The sequence below is a fragment of the Podarcis erhardii genome (genome assembly GCF_964252035.2).
Source record: "Podarcis erhardii genome assembly, chromosome: 9".
NCBI classification, from domain to species: domain Eukaryota; kingdom Metazoa; phylum Chordata; class Lepidosauria; order Squamata; family Lacertidae; genus Podarcis; species Podarcis erhardii.
The window spans coordinates 69,647,144-69,663,177 of NC_138512.1; the positions used below are offsets into that span (position 1 = coordinate 69,647,144).

General features: G+C 44.9%; 1 protein-coding gene across 2 annotated transcripts in view; it reads right to left on the bottom strand.

Moving 5' to 3' along the window:
* The window catches only part of FRAS1 (Fraser extracellular matrix complex subunit 1), a 384,087-nt gene that overhangs the window by 118,606 nt on the left and 249,447 nt on the right, over positions 1-16,034 (bottom strand). For both annotated transcript variants that reach the window (XM_081876572.1, XM_081876571.1), the window contains exons 27-28: positions 14,828-14,912; positions 10,528-10,854 (exon numbers count right to left, since the gene is read on the bottom strand). In XM_081876572.1, coding sequence (XP_081732698.1) covers positions 10,528-10,854; positions 14,828-14,912 — 412 coding nt within the window. The remainder of the gene's footprint in view (positions 1-10,527; positions 10,855-14,827; positions 14,913-16,034) is intronic.

Genomic DNA, 16,034 nt, shown 5'->3' on the forward strand with positions numbered 1-16,034 from the left:
GCAGTCCTGAGGGCCAGGAAGAGAGTTTTGGAGGGCCAACTTGGGCCTGAGGGTCCCCACATACAACTGTAGGCTCTCTCCTCAGTCATGTAAATTGCCATTGCTCCCCTCCACAAATCCACAAATCTAAAAGGGGCTAGGATTTCATCAATGGAATGCTGGAGAGTTTGCTTTTATTCCTCCTAAATGGACAAAAAGAATAATTCGTCCCCCCTCCTGCCCTTAACTAATCATTTCTCCAGTCATTTTTGAAACAACATTCCTTCTTGCCAGACTTTGATGCTTTAATCCAACAAATAAATAATAGTGAAGGAGGCTCTTATTATTGTTATTCTTGCTGTTCATTTCATTTCTATACTGCTTTCTGTTTTTAAGAACGGAATCCCAAAGCAGTTTACAACACATTAAAACATCAAATAAAACAATCCAGAATAAAAAAAAAAATTGCTGAGAAAAGTCAAATATGAAATATAAATTAACTGGAAACTAAAATATTAGCTTTAAGATTTGAAAATAAAACGTTACAAAGGAGGTCAACTACAGAATGCACATTTAACACAGCAAACTTAACAACAATTATCCCAAATGCTTCAAAAGAAAAGGAAGTCAAATGTAAAATGCACATTTTAAACAGCACAATTAACAAGAGAACAAACTAGTATCATAAGCATAGAACAGATCTGCTGCTGTCAAAGCTGCTAACCCTCCAAACTTATTACTTTAGATTCACCAGTTCTAAGCCAGCTTTGTAAAAAAAATATGGCAGGATTTGGTGTCAGCAATTTACAATGGAAGTATTTGAACTCGGCACCAAAATAACCAAAATCCTGCACCGAGAAAATTGGTGCTCTCTGACACTCTATAAACAGGTTGCACATTAATTCCTGAATGTCCAGCTTGATGCTGCCTTTACAGCAGATGTCATCAACCTTTTCAAAGCTGAGAGCAATTTTGAAGTTTTGAGCAAGTGATGTGGGTGAAATTGCTCCGCTAGTTTCTTGCCCTCCTTCTCCAGATCAGCCCTCTCCACCCCCATCCTTCGAGGCAAGATGGCATTTCGATCCCCTGCTTCTTCCTTCCCAGAAGCAAACATAGCCTAGCTTGCTCCAGAACAAAGCCTTGCTCAAACTTTTACAAGCCCCTAAGCAGGCTGTGAGCTGCAGAATCAGAGGAACACGAAACAGCACCCAGGACAACTGGTTTTCATCTCTGTCTCAGATCCTCGAAAATCACAAGCCCAGGCCACTGCCATTTCCAAAATTACCACCAGGACTCAATGCAGTGAAAAAGCAACAACTCCTCAGATAGACCAGATGATCCCATTTGGCATGGCAGCTTTAGTTGCCCTAATTTTAAAAGATCAGTCTGAGGACTGGGGTAAAGCACTGAAACCGCTGAGAGGAGATACTGTACTGTAAAAGGCACCCAAATGTCTCAGACGTTTCCACAACAGATAATGAAGCAATGGAACTCAGCAAGAAGAACAGAACTACAGTCAAACCTCAGCTCCCAAACGCCTCTGTTTTGGAACGTTTTGGCTCCCGAACGCTGAAAACCTGTAAGTAAATACTCCAGTTTCCGAACATTTTTCGGAAGTCGAATGTCCGACATGGCTTCCGCTTGAGAGCAAGAAGCACATGCAACCAACCGGAAGCCGCACCTCGGTTGTCGAACATTTCGGAAGCCGAACGGGCTTCCGGAATGGATTATGTTTGACAGCCAAGGTTTGACTGCATGATGAAAAATGTATTTTAAAAAACACTCCATCTGACATCAAATTGCAGTTCAAGGATGTGCAGAATCAGGACTGTCGCCAGAATCTACACCTCTGAGGGTCTCTGGAGAGCTTTGGAGACAACAACCTACATGAGGATTGTGTGTCCTGGATAAAGAAAATACTTCCTGATGCCATTATACAAGCCAGCCATTTCAAGAGGATGCACAGAGCACTCCATCCAAAGTAAAAGAAAATGGTGAGACATCATTGCTCGCTTTAAAGATAAAGGGACCCCTGACCATTAGGTCCAGTCGTGACCGACTCTGGGGTTGCGGCGCTCATCTCACTTTATTGGCCGAGGGAGCTGGCATACAGCTTCCGGGTCATGTGGCCAGCATGACTAAGCCGCTTCTGGCAAACCAGAGCAGTACACAGAAATGTCGTTTACCTTCCCGCCGGAGTGGTACCTATTTATCTACTTGCACTTTGATGCACTTTCAAACTGCTAGGTTGGCAGGAGCAGGGACCGAGCAATGGGAGCTCACCCCGTCGCGGGGATTCGAACCTCCAACCTTCTGATCAGCAAGTCCTAGGCTCTGTGGTTTAACCCACAGTGCTACCCGCATCCCTTTGTTTCCTTTAGCTCCTCCATAATTAAAAATGACTTAATTCAAAAGTTCAGAACACTGAGAAGAACTGTAACAGAAAATTCAACAATAAACATCTACCAGGATCTCTGCACAAGAACGCTGCAACGCAGCTGTGAACTTAAAATTTGCACGACGGTAGTCCACGAAGCAGGCGTAAGGTACCGATGGGGCTGCCATTCAAACTCCCAATAACTTATGAAGGAGTAACTAAAGACGCTTTCACACAACTGGAGGTTTTTTAAAAGAAACCATTGAATCAACTGGGACTGCAACCAAATGAAGACAAACAGCTGGGAGAAGCAGGCAGTGGAGAGGAAAATTCAAAGGAGGAGACTGGCAGCAAATAAAAAAGGAAGAAAAGCAAGACGAAAAAGACAGCTGCAAAAAAACTCAACAACAACAGCAAAAACAGCACACAGATGGCTTCTTGTCTGCCTACTGAAATTACCATCTATAACACACTGTAATGGTTATAAGGGGTTACTTGTGCGTAAGTTGCCGTTACTTTCGACTAGATTGCCTGGCTAACCATGCCTTGGCTGACAGCCCTCCACTCCGTGGCCGTTCAGTCGCTTGCAGAATCCGTCAGTGCGCGTTTCTTGAACCTCTTCCAGCATAGAAGTTGTTTGACGCCAAGTCTCCGCCTACTCTCCCTGCGCAGAACTCTTCTGCGCAAGGAAGGAGTGGGTAGAGGTGTGCCTGTGCTCTCTCCACTAGTTTCGGGCGAAGAGTCTTGGAGACCCCTCTCCGAATCCTCCATCTCCCTCCCTTCTCTGCTGGTGTTGTGCTGAATTCCTTCCCCTCTGCTGGTCCCCTTTCCTGCACCGCTCGGGAGCCTTGCCTCCACCTCTCGCTCCGATGTCAGTTCACTGACACACACCTTCCAACATTTTCGCCCCCAAAATTGGGACGTAAGGAGGGGAGTACCTTCCCTTCTATTGCTCTTCAGCAGGGTCGTGCCACAGCGCTGGTCCCTCAGCATTTTGGTGCAACCCTGCTGACAAGCGCCAGACTGAAAAAGGGACATCCCGGGATGCAAAGAGAAGCCGGGATTGGCTTCTGGGGTAATAATAATAATAATAATAATTTATTTATATCCCGCCCTTCCCGGTTCAGAAAACCAGGCTCAGAGCGACTAACAACAAATTTAAAACACTTAATTGATGCAACAAAAACAGCACAAAATACGATATAAAACGTGAAGAACAATAAATTCAGAATTCAAAAATCAATTTGGGGGGAAATCCATCCTATAAACATTAGATGATCACCAGGGCTAACTATTTGGGCCAGCGAGGAGACCAGGGGAGAATTAGCTGTGGGATCCCAGAGTGGATAATCTTCATAAAAAGGTAACAGGATGTCCCACTTAAAACGGGACAGTTGTGGGGTATTGTCAAGCATGCAGCGTCCTCTCCCCCCCGGTAACTTCATAGGAAGAATCACAAGCCGTTTGTGTTTTATTTCAGTCATCTGGTTGCAAAGCAAGAACCCATGTCTCTTCACAAGGAGAGGGCTTGGCTACTCTGAGCCCTTCCCCTTCCTTCCCCAGCAACATCCTGGGTGCCAATGGGAAGTTCCACTCCTCTGTATCCTCTGTTCTATAATATGCAGAGACCTACGAGACCGAGGGGAGGGGGGTCACCCTTGCTCTCTAGGGAGGTCTCTGCTGGCTGTTCCCTCCCTTCTCCCTCTTCTTTCACTATTTTATAGCTAGGTAACTCCTGCAAAGGCTGTGGAGCATTCTGTCTCCTACAGAAACCACTGGGGAGAAGGGGGGCAAATCTTCCCCCTCTTCAGAGAGAAGCTGATCTGACAGAGGATTCACTTCCAAATATTCCTGTTTAGACCTTTCCCTGACAGGTTCGACCAAAAGCTATAATCTCTAACCAAAAAGGGCAAGAACTGGCTTTATACTATGGGTTCCCAACCCAAGTTTTGGTCACTGGGGAACCCTCTCCGACATTTCCCATTGACTAGAGCAGTGGTGTCACAACGGGGGGACGCAGTGTGCCCCGGGTGCGATGTCTGGGGTGTGTGAAAAGAAGGCACCCTGTGGGGGCTTGCGGTGGCGCGAGCAGCCATCGCGCCACCACAGCAGCATGTGGAGGACCCCCCATTTGCAGCTGCAGCCACGAACGGAGGATCCCGGCACAGGCGGCAAACCATGATGTGCAGTGCATGTGTGACGTCACATGCATGCGCTGTACATAATGACGCTGCACATGCCATGAGCGGAGGATCCTGGCACCGTCCATTTGGTGCTGGAGTGGCGGCACTGGCAAACCACTATGTACAGCACATGTGTGGCATTGCTACATACGGTGCATGCACCGTACATAGCGGTTTGCCGCCCTGGGTGTCACAACGCCTTTGTTCACCCCTGGACTGGAGCACCAAGCAAGGCTGCCCACTGTCTCCCCTGCTTTCCCCCTGACTATGGGACCCTTAACTTTGGTACTGAAAACAGAATTTGATTTGAAAGGTTCTGAATTATTTGGAGAAACCTATCCCATCAATATGTTGGCAGATGACGTTGCTCCATTCCTTTCTGATCCTGAAACCTCATTACCTGCTGCTATGCACCAATTGTCTTTTACATAACTTGTATATTTACTCCAATCTTTCAAGAATTTCTGGTCCCGCTAGTTTCAAATTCTCCCTGTCATTTTATTCTGCATACTCCAAAAAATCTATTACATTTTATGCAAACAAGAGACCTCAGCTACATCATAAAACCCTTTACAGGGCCAAGAAAGAAGGGCGTATAAAGACTCTGCTCACTTGAAGGATATCCTTTGGATTTTACAAGGCTCAGACCAGGCCCCATGGTTAAAAAGGGATGATGGAGGTCAAGGCTATATGTGTTCCCTTATCAGAAAATGGACAAAACACTAGAACGCATTATTAATCCCTTTCTAAAATCAAAAAGAGATTTGACCATATGGAAAAAATGGAGACTGTAATTCTTTACATGCTCTGGGGTATTTTCCCGACATGCAACAAATGAAAGGCCATTTTCGTTCGCCTCTGGAAAAAGAACTCTGCACGTGACCCAAGCTGTTTCAAACAACAACAAAAAAAGTGGGGGGGGGGGAGCCCTGCTTGTGTTTTGCAAAGATTTTGGAAGTGCAGCTCTCCTAACCACTGGATTGCTTTCAGACCCAAGCAGCCGAAAACACTCCTCGCAGCAGAAAATCATCCAACACAGATTAAACACTCTCAGTTTCTGTCAGCGCTCTTTCTTTGTTAATGCCTCTACGATAATGTGTTTTTATATGGCTTTTTTAAAAAGGTATTTTTTAAAAAAGAAAAAAATATATTAGGCTTTAAGCTGAAATTTCTACAAATGCCCTTTCAAATCAGGGCATACCACACTGAAATTGTTCAGCCTTTCATTCTAATAAGGTGCATGTTCACAGATAAGCAGCGTGCGTAACAGGAGGCCTCCAGCTAGGGTTATACCAGCATCCGTAACAGCTCTTGGATAACAACCAAGAAGAAGAGGAGGAGGGAGGGAGGGAGGGAGGGAGGGAGAGGAGAAAGAAAGAAAGAAATCTTCTTTTATGTATGTCTAGACGCCGCTTCTCCAAAAATAAACCTGGCATCTGGTTTGTCTCCCAAGGCTATTGTGGAAAGGTGATAATTAGGCTAAGGCAGAAACTGGGTCCTTGCCAGCCCTACCTCACACTAAATCCTCTAGGGGGTTTCCGCGGCTCTCAAACCAGTGGTATCTTTTGCTCTCTTTTCCCCCAAACGCTTGCAAAGTGGGATTCAGAAAATAATGAGACAAGGGAGTGTGAAATTGCCTAATAAAGCAAATTATATTCCGCAATCCACCTTCATCATTGTTTGTTAACAAAGCCTGCGTGATCAACAGAAGGCGGGGGAACAGTGTTCTCAACGCCTTAGAATCAAACACCCACCAGTTTTTTGTCCTGTGGGGAAACTGAAATGTGAAAGACGAGAGATTTATACTATCTGAAGAGAAACCAGAGGATATGAAACTGAGATACGAAAACTAGGAGCTAAATGGCACCTTTAACCTAGGTTATGGGCACAACAATGGAATGTCTAGGTGCACTTTTTCCTGTAACAAGGATACAAAGCAGAAAATGAACGAACGGCACCTGAAATATGATGTTCATTTTTCACATGGTCTAGTGCATGGGTAGGCAAACTAAGGCCCATGGGCCAGATCCGGCCCAATCGCCTTCTATATCTGGCCCGTGGACGGTCTGGGAATCAGCGTGTTTTACATGAGTAGAATGTGTGCTTTTATTTAAAATGCATCTCTGGGTTATGTCTATGGGGCATAGGAATTTGTTCATATATATTTTTTACAAAATATAGTCCGGCCCCCCACAAGGTCTGAGGGACAGTGGACTGGCCCCCTGCTGAAAAAGTTTGCTGACCCCTGGTCTAGTCCTTCCGCTGCCCACCCCCCTGATATTCTTAAGAGGGTCTATTTTCCAGTCTTCAGGGAGTAGTTGGAAGTGGGGAGGCAGAAAAAGGGCCTCCTTTCCTTCCACTCTGCAGTGTTAATCTGAAATATTAGGCACAAGTACTGCACCCAGAGATCAGAAACTGCTCGTGCTAATGAAATTCCCTGTCGCAAAATGTTATGTACTGAGTTGAATAGGATCCAAAATGCAGCAGTCTGATTGGTCCTAGAACAAGAGGATTCAGAATGCAGCAGTCTGATTGGTCTGCAGGAGCCACCCAATCCAGCTCCAGGTGGAAGTGAATCCGCAACCTTATTGGCCTGCAGGAGAATCCCAGAATTAGCCAATCACGTGGGGCCTATTGTGCAAATAATGTATATAAAGCAGACATTTCGGGGGAACTTCCATTCCTCAGTACTCTGAGCTGAATAAAGAGCATGGAATCCACACTCGACTCCGAGTATATTTCACAAAATGTGCTTAGAACAATGGGAGTTTCGAACACCGAGGGCATGGCATCCGATACACTCAGTGGCTGCAGTTACATGTCACAGTAAACCATGGCTTGTGTCACTTTCTTGCCTGTAAATGTTTGACTAGTACAGATGAATCCTAACCCATTTCTGGAGGGAGTCACCGCTGGTCCCACAAGACTGGTGCCATAAAGCCACACAAGCAAAAAAAAAAAATCGTGGCTAGGAATATTTCCTTTTGCAAGGAAATTAAAAACGGAACTGGAAATCATATTTGAACTTAGCCTGATCTTTTATTCCCCTTCCTTCCCTCCCTTTCCCCTTTTTATGAAGTTTACCCGTTCTGGGATCCCACAGCTAATTCTCCTGGTCTCCTTGCTGGCCCAAATAGGACTAACTTAGCCAGCTAGCCCTGGTGATCATCTAATGTTTATTGGATGGATTTCCCCTCCTAAATCGATTTTTGAATTCTGAATTTATTGCTATTCACATTTTATACTGTATTTTATGCTGTTTTTTGTTGCATCAATTGAGTGTTTTAAATTTGTTGTTAGCCACCCTGAGCCCAGTTTTCTGAACCGGGAAGGGCGGGGTATAAATAAAAATTATTATTATTATTATTATTATTATTATTATTATTATTATTATTTTATAGCCCAGATGATGCACAAACATCTGGAATAATAATGTGCAGTTTTGGCAACTCTGTCTCAAAAAGGAGACAACAGAGCTGGATAAGGGGAAACATGGCTATGGGATAGAGCATCATCTCTTCAAGGTGGAGCAGAAGGAAAGGCAGAATGGAGATGGACGAGCAAGTTGACAGCCAGGACCAACCCCTGGGCTAGTTGTAAGTGAGAAGCTAGGCAGGTGGGGCTGACTGAGAGCAGATTGAGGTTACTAAGGAAGCAGCCACCATTGGTAAGACGAAAGATGTTGCTTATTTTTTTTGGGGGGGGGGGTTAGACATTAAGCAAGGAGGGATATGCTGGAGGGATATGCTTGGAATCAACTTGATCCCCTCCCCCTCTTTCTTTTTTCCTTTCTCCTTCTGTGTTGGAACTCCTATTTGGGGACTTCCCTGGCTTTTTTCCGGCCCATGCAGGACCAGTCTGGATAGTTGGCCTTTGTGAAGATTTGACGTTTTCACCCCAAAAAAGTTCTTGATTTGAGTTTCTACTGAAATGAGGCTGCATTTTAATATTGTACTTAATCTTGTTTTTAAGTTGTATTTTAATCAATTGTTTTTATACCTGGTGTTAGCCGCCCTGAGCCCGATCTTGGCTGGGGAGGGCAGGGTATAAATAAAATTTATTTATTTATCCTCCTCCTCCTCCTCCTCCTCCTCCTCCAAGGATTAGAGCAGGCATAGGCAAACTCGGCACTCCAGATGTTTTGGGACTACAACTCCCATCATCCCTTCCTAACAGAACCAGTGGTCAGGGATGATGGGAATTGTAGTCTCAAAACATCTGGAGGGCCGAGTTTGCCTATGTTTGGATTAGAGGGCAGTTTGCAATATAAAAACTCAAAAAACCAACATAACAACAAACAAAAACTATATACCCTTCTCACGGTTTAAAAGGCCACTGATTGCTTAATTAGTCAAAGGCATTGTTCCACTGCTGGAGGGGCTGAAAGAGAATCTTCCCAGGTCAGCTCTGGGTCTGCAGAATCCAAATCCCCCTCATTTTCTCCCCCAATAAAAACAGGTCCCAAAACTGCAACAGTGGTTCAAAAAGTCTGTACAGTGAGAAATTGCTACTCTCCGACTCAAAACACTAGAACTTGACAGCATCTCACAAGACTGAGCAGCAGATTCTGGACAAACAGAAGGACACACATCTAAATGCAAATCACAATTACTAATTGTATGGAATTTGCTGCCGCCAGCTAAATTAGGTGGGTTTTTGAAAGCATTAGGCAGGATAAGCAGCAGGTTTTGAAAGATAAAATTGGAGATTCCCTACTCAAAAGCAGCATACCACTAGTTTTCAGAATATCAGGGAGTTCCGAAAGGTTCTCTGGCTAGCCACTGCTGGAGACAAGAGCGGACTTTTGAGGAAGAACATGGGCACTTCTCATTGTCAAGTACATTGGGTTCTGCTGTGTTGCAGCATGCCCAAATTGCACAAGAATCGCTCTGTGCCATTAAGGGCTTTTCAAACATATGCAGAGCGAGAACAATCCATGCCTCTTACACATGCGAGGCCTCTTGAATTCAGGGTTTGGCAGACGATGAAAGCCGAGCTCCACCTTGCATCGCTTGCTAGCAAGCCACAAAGCCCAACTGACAAGTTACTACAAACCAGCACCAGCTGTGCGTGCAATGGGGGGTTCCCCAACACACACCGCCCCCTCTTTTTTCTTTGCATGGGTTTCTGTTCAACAAGGTGATCGTAAGTCTTATTACCTGAAGTCCAAATGACAGCCAGAAACACCAGAAACAAAGAACCACAAGGCAGACTGCAGCCACCTCCCCTAAAATATGGCAATATTTCTCCTCTAGCTAAAATTGGAATGATGAAATAAAGGCCTGAAAGATGCCTAAATGCCATTTACCGATGCTACCCCAAATTTTCAATACCATTAAGCTCCTTAGCAGAAATGCATTTGACCACAGGTGATCAAATGCAAAATCAAACCCATGCAGAAAGCTAGTTCTTTAAGATTAGGTTGGAATCATTTGGTGGCGCTGTGGGTTAAACCACAGAGCCTAGGATTTGCCAATCAGAAGGTCGGCGGTTCGAATCCCCACTACGGGGTGAGCTCCCGTTGCTCGGTCTCTGCTCCTGCCAACCTAGCAGTTCAAAAGGACGTCAAAGTGCAAGTAGATAAACAGGTACCGCTCCGGCAGGAAGGTAAACGGTGTTTCCGTGCGCTGCTCTGGTTCGCCAGAAGCGGCTTAGTCATGCTGGCCACATGACCCGGAAGCTGTACTCCGGCTCCCTCGGCCAATAAAGCAAGATGAGCGCCCCAACCCCAGAGTCGGCCACGACTGGACCTAATGGTCAGGGGTCCCTTTACCTTTTTATCCCCCCCCGACATGCTAGTCTTCTACATGCATGGAGATATAAGATTATCTAGATCTAGATACACACCATGTTCTGGCTGCTCCCCTATAGTGTGGAACAAGCGCCACTTAACCCAACAGGATTCAATTCTGAGTAAACGGGCACAGAGTTACACAGCGCATTTATGGCATAGGAACACTCTATGGGGATTTCCATCATGGCACTTACTTTCAGCGTAATTTTGATGTGGAAGAGTATATTCTGAAAGTGATAACCATCGCTTGCCTGCAGTACCGCCGTGTCTTCCGAACTGTCGGATCCATCGTGGATGTAATGCACAAATCCCTGCAAGAGGTCATCAAGGTGGAAAAGATTCGTCGCCAGCGAGGTGTCCCCAGAAAGCTTGGCTAGCTGCCCGTGTTTTGGAGGATCTAAAACAGCCAGTGTCACGCTCTCAGGATTATCACTGTCTCGAATATCAAGCAAAAGGTTGGTGATGGCTCCAGCTTCTCCTTGGCCAAGAATGAGGGCTTCGTTCCTTAGAACGTAGGGAGCCTGAAATGTAAAGACAGTGTTCAGTTCCTTGCTTGCATGGGTAGGCAAACTAAAGCTTTGGGGCAGGATACGGCCCAATTGCCTTCTAAATCCGGCCCACGGACGGAATCCAGGAATCAGCATGTTTTTAGAAACCAGAAGCATTATTACTTGGCATTGTAGGAGATGATATAAAAAGAAAGGATTGTAAATTATTTTTATATGCAGCGACGGCAGCAAGAATATTCTTGGCACAAAATTGGAAGCAAGAAGAACTACCGACAAAAGAAGAATGGAGGATGAAACTGATGGACTATGCAGAATTAGATAAATTAAGAAGAAGAATTTGAAATCTGCGGGACCAGAGATTCACAGAAGACTGGCATAAATTTACGGACTATTTGGAAAGTAATTGTGATGATCAGATTACGCTTGTAGGTTTGCAAGAAGCTTTATAAGGTGGACTATTTGAAATATTGCAAAAAAAAAAAAAAGGTAACAAGGGGGACTGTTAGTTAAGATAATTAAAGGCAATAGGAATTTAAGAAATGCAGAATAAGTGATAAGAACGGAGGATCATCAGAGGGGCTGATGGAAGTCCAAAAAGATTGTATAAGAAGTGAAGTTTTGTTGTATGAATGATAATTAATATGTAAAAATTAATTTTAATTTTTTTTGAAAATAGGAATCAGCATGTTTTTACATGAGTAGAATGCGTCCTTTTATTTAAAATGCATCTCTGGGTTATTTGTGGGGCATAGGAATTCGTTCATTATTATTTTTTCAAAATATAGCCCGGCCCCCCACAAGGTCTGAGGGACAGTGGACTGGCCCCCTGCTGAAAAAGTTTGCTGACTCCTGCTCTATGGTTTAAACCCACTGCCACAAAATCACAGCTGTACCAACAACCGCTCATTTCCATGGCCTGTGCAAATTTGCGAGCGCAGATGCACTTACCTGTTTTACATAAATAATATAACCACAGGGAGGAAAAGGGAAGAACTCATTCAGGTTACTAACTAATTCTGTTCTGAGGGAAGGGAAAGAAAGCAACTTAAAGGGTGTCAGGTGAAGTCCTGCCACTGACTGAGTTGGGAAAGAGGCAGGAGAATGGACAGGGCCACTGCAGGCTACAGGTGAGGAGCCATCATGTGTTTTAAAAAATGTTTCCCTACATAAAAATAAAATCCTGCAAGTAGAAAGCTAGCAGAGCAGTGAAAAGCCTTGACCAGGACATTTCCCCCCCCCCCCCGATGTGCTGGTTTTGTTTGTTTGTTACTTTTCAAAATGTATTTGCTTTAATCTGTTTAGATAGTTTTATATTCCATGTAATTGTTTTGCTTCAAGGGTACTAAGGACAGAATTGCAAGGGGGACTTGAATATAGCTGAGACTCGAGAAAGGATCTTGTAATGAATGTATGGGGGTTGCTTGTGCGTAAGCTGCTACCCTGCCTGGCTAGTTAGCCTGGTCAAACCTTTCCTGCCTGGACAGCCCTTCACTTCGTGGCTGTTCAGTCGCTAGCAGAATCCGTCAGTGGGTGTTTCTTAAACATCTTCCAGCACAAAAGCTCTTTGACGCCAAGTCTACGCCTACTTTCCCTGCGCGGAGGTCTTCTGCACAGGGTAGGTGTGGGCAGAGGAGGGCCAGTGCTCTCCCCGCTGGTCTCCAGCGAAGAGTCCTGGAGACCCCTCTCTGATTCCCCCGACCGCCCCCCTTTATCCCTGGTGTTACGCTGATATCCTTCCCCAGCCGAAGAGTTCCCTCTCTCCCTGCTTGCCCCTTCTCCGGCATCGCTTGGGAGCTTTGCCTCCACTCCTGGCTCCGGTGTCAGTTCCCTGACAGATCTCTGCCACTCTACTGAAAGCTTTGAGATCTGAGAGGCCATCTGTCTTGGATGCTCTGGTTGAGATTCCTGCATTGTAGGGGGTTGGACTAGAGGAAGAGGACAGCTGAGGTACCTCAGTCAGCGGAGCTCAGAATCGTGGGTTTGAACCCCACATTGGGCAAAAGATTCCTGCATCGCAGGGAGGTTGGTCTAGATGAACCTAGTGGTCCCTTCTAACTCTACAATTCTATGATTCTACTAACTCATATAAAGTTAGGATATTGGTTGATTTTGCTCAGTATTGGCAGCATCTAACAGTGTATGTTAGCAAACAAGTTGTCTGCCTAACTTAGGTGCCGGTGTTTCAGCCAGAGAGCTGTGTTGGTTACTTTCCTACCCAATACTGAACGTTAAACAAGGCACTGAGAGCCCTGGAATCTAAGAGGCTACCAAAGGAAAGAATTAAAAGGAACTAATAAACACTTCTTGAAAAGGCTGATGAATCAGGCTTCTTCAGCTAGATAGCAAGGGTCATCAGCGCAAGGACTCATTTGGACTGGTGGAAATAACACATTACTGTATGAAGGACACACGTTGAGGTTATTGCTAACGATTGGCGATGCACGTATCTTCTGAAGGGGAAGGGAGAGGCTTAGTTTAGAACCATGAAATTGGAGCTGAAGAGAAGGGAAAATAGCGCTAAATCCAGAAGGCAGGACAGAGCAAGAATATTGGGGATGGGAGCCATGCAGAACAATTAAATCTTATGTACCAGAATCATCTGGTGTTAAAGACAACGGAGGACACAGCCAATTCATTTCAATTCAGGTCTTGTTTTTGTTTTGCTTACTATCCTTTTACATTGCTCGTTTACATTACGTTAACATGTTTGCACTGTTTTCATCCGCTTTGCATACTTTGAAGAAAAGTGTAGAAAACTATTTACACCAGGCCAAGCTATTTGTTCATGTAGACCTGTATTGTCCACCTTGACTGGAAGCAGTTCCCCAAAACATCAGGAAGAAAGAATTTTCCAGCTACCTGATCCTTTTAACTGGCGTTGCCACGTATTGAACCTGACACCCTATGCATGCGACAACCACTGAGCCATGCATCACACTCTAATGGTGGGATTATTAGTGGAGTTCTTCTTGCTTACCTTCATGAGGGCTAGAGACATGGGTTGTTGTTTATGGCTTTTAAAAACACAACACCTCGTTTCTCAGGATGTGAAATCCTGATAGCCAACACTCAAGTTTCTGCACAACTCTAAGGTGATGTGGTAGAGTTACGGAATACATGTCATTCTTGGTGGAGGGGGAAAGGAATACTTACCGTATTTTTCACTCTATAAGACACATATTTTCCCCTCCAAAAATTAAGGGGAAATGTGTGTGCGTCCTATGGAGCGAATGCAGGCTCCATGGCTTCAGTGATAGCAATGCGAAGCCTCAGAAGCGTAGTGGGAGCACCCGTGCCGCACTCCGGAGACTTCGGGTTGCCTTCACTGAAGCCTGGAGAGCGAGAGGGTTCGGTGTGCACTGACCCCTCTCGCTCTCCAGGCTTCAAAGATAGCCACCTGAAGCCTCTGAAGTGGAGCGGGAACTCCCGCTGCGCTCTGGAGGCTTCGGGTTGCCATCACTTAAGGTGAAGGCAATGTGGGAGAGGAAGAGCTGTGCAGCGCGCCTTCAGCGAAGCGGGAGGAGAAATGGAAGGGGCTCCATTTCTCCTGCGGCTTCGCTGAAGGGGCGATGCGCAGAGAGGGGGAGAATTATTATTTTTTTGTTCTCCCCCTCTAAAACAAGGTGCATCCTATGGTCAGGTGCGTCCTATAGAGCGAAAAAGACAGTAAAAAGTGGGGAAACTGGGATGAGGGGGGAAAGGAGATGATCACTAGTCTGGCTCTGTTCTGTGATTAATTCAGTTTCACCCTGGCCTACTGCCCCAAAGGACTAACCATCAACATAAAATGGACAAGGAGCAGGAAGGAATGCAACAATGGAAGATGACTAAACTTCCTAAATGCCTGGAAAGTTTGGTGTGCAGGAAGGCTAACCATCAAATGGGAAGCTTTGTGGCCTGGAGACAAACCGGGAATCAAATATAGATCTGGATACATATTTTCCCTTCACATTTTTGAAAAAATTATATACAGATCATAGCTTACCTTTGTTGATTGTGCTTGAACAGTGAACGTTTCTGGTTCAGAGAAGTACTGTTGATGGCTGATCTTTAGGGAAAACTGCCCATTCCTACATGAACACCCAAAGAAGGTTATATAAATAGATGTTGCTTTTTGATAGGAATACAGGTGCACAGCATGATTCATCGACTACAGCAGAGGAGTTGTACAAAAAAAAATAATTAATGCTCAAAAAAGGTGCTAAACCTTTTTGATCGGTGATAATAGCAGACTAGAAAATATCAACCTTGGAAGTGTTCATTCTGATCTGTCAGTGCGGAGGTTATATGACATTGCCAGTGAGTGGTTGCTATTCTGCACTTTACAGAGCAATTTCCCATCACATTTCTTACTGGACTTTTTGCAGCTAGAAAAAGGATGGGATGATTGCCCTTGAAAGTGAGAGATAACAGCCAAATTTTGCTGGAATAAACAGCCCATCTGGAAGAGCCCCTTGTGACCACAGCCAAAAATGGCTCTGTCATAGCGCCTTCAAGGCTGCATGCGTACACTGAGATTTCACCAGGCACTGCTGTTGTATTTTCAAGCCTCCTGCCTCAAAAAGAAATGAGTCTTAAGGACCAGAAACTTGCATGTTCTTAAATAAAAACTGCAATTCTCAGACCATTGCAGTCTGTACTTAGTTTAGTTTCAATTTCTGCACTTGTGCCCCAATCATATATCTGGTGGTATCACTTCAATTCTAATCTTTCCCTTCCTATTATTATTATTATTATTATTATTATTATTATTATTATTAAATTTGTATACAGCCATATACCCATAGATCTCAGGGCAGTTCACAACATAAAGTTACTATATAAATATCACAAAATACGTTGTAAAAATAACAAAGACAACCTGATAATCCACCCTTCTACAACACATCTAAAAGGGCATTGGATATCAATCAGCCAAAGGCCTGGTTAAAGGGGTACGTTTTCGCCCGACGCCTCAAGGTGTATAATGAAGGCACCAGGCGAATCTCCCTGGGGAGAACACACCACAAGTGGGGAGCCACCAAAGAAAAGGCCCATTCTCGTGTTGCCAGCCTCTGCACCTCTCATGGAAGAGGCACACAAAGAAGGGCATCAGAAGATGATCTCAGGGTCCAAGTAGGTTCATATGGAGAGAGGCGGGCCTTGAGGTATTGCAACTCCTACCCCACCCATCCACACAGATGCAGAGCAAC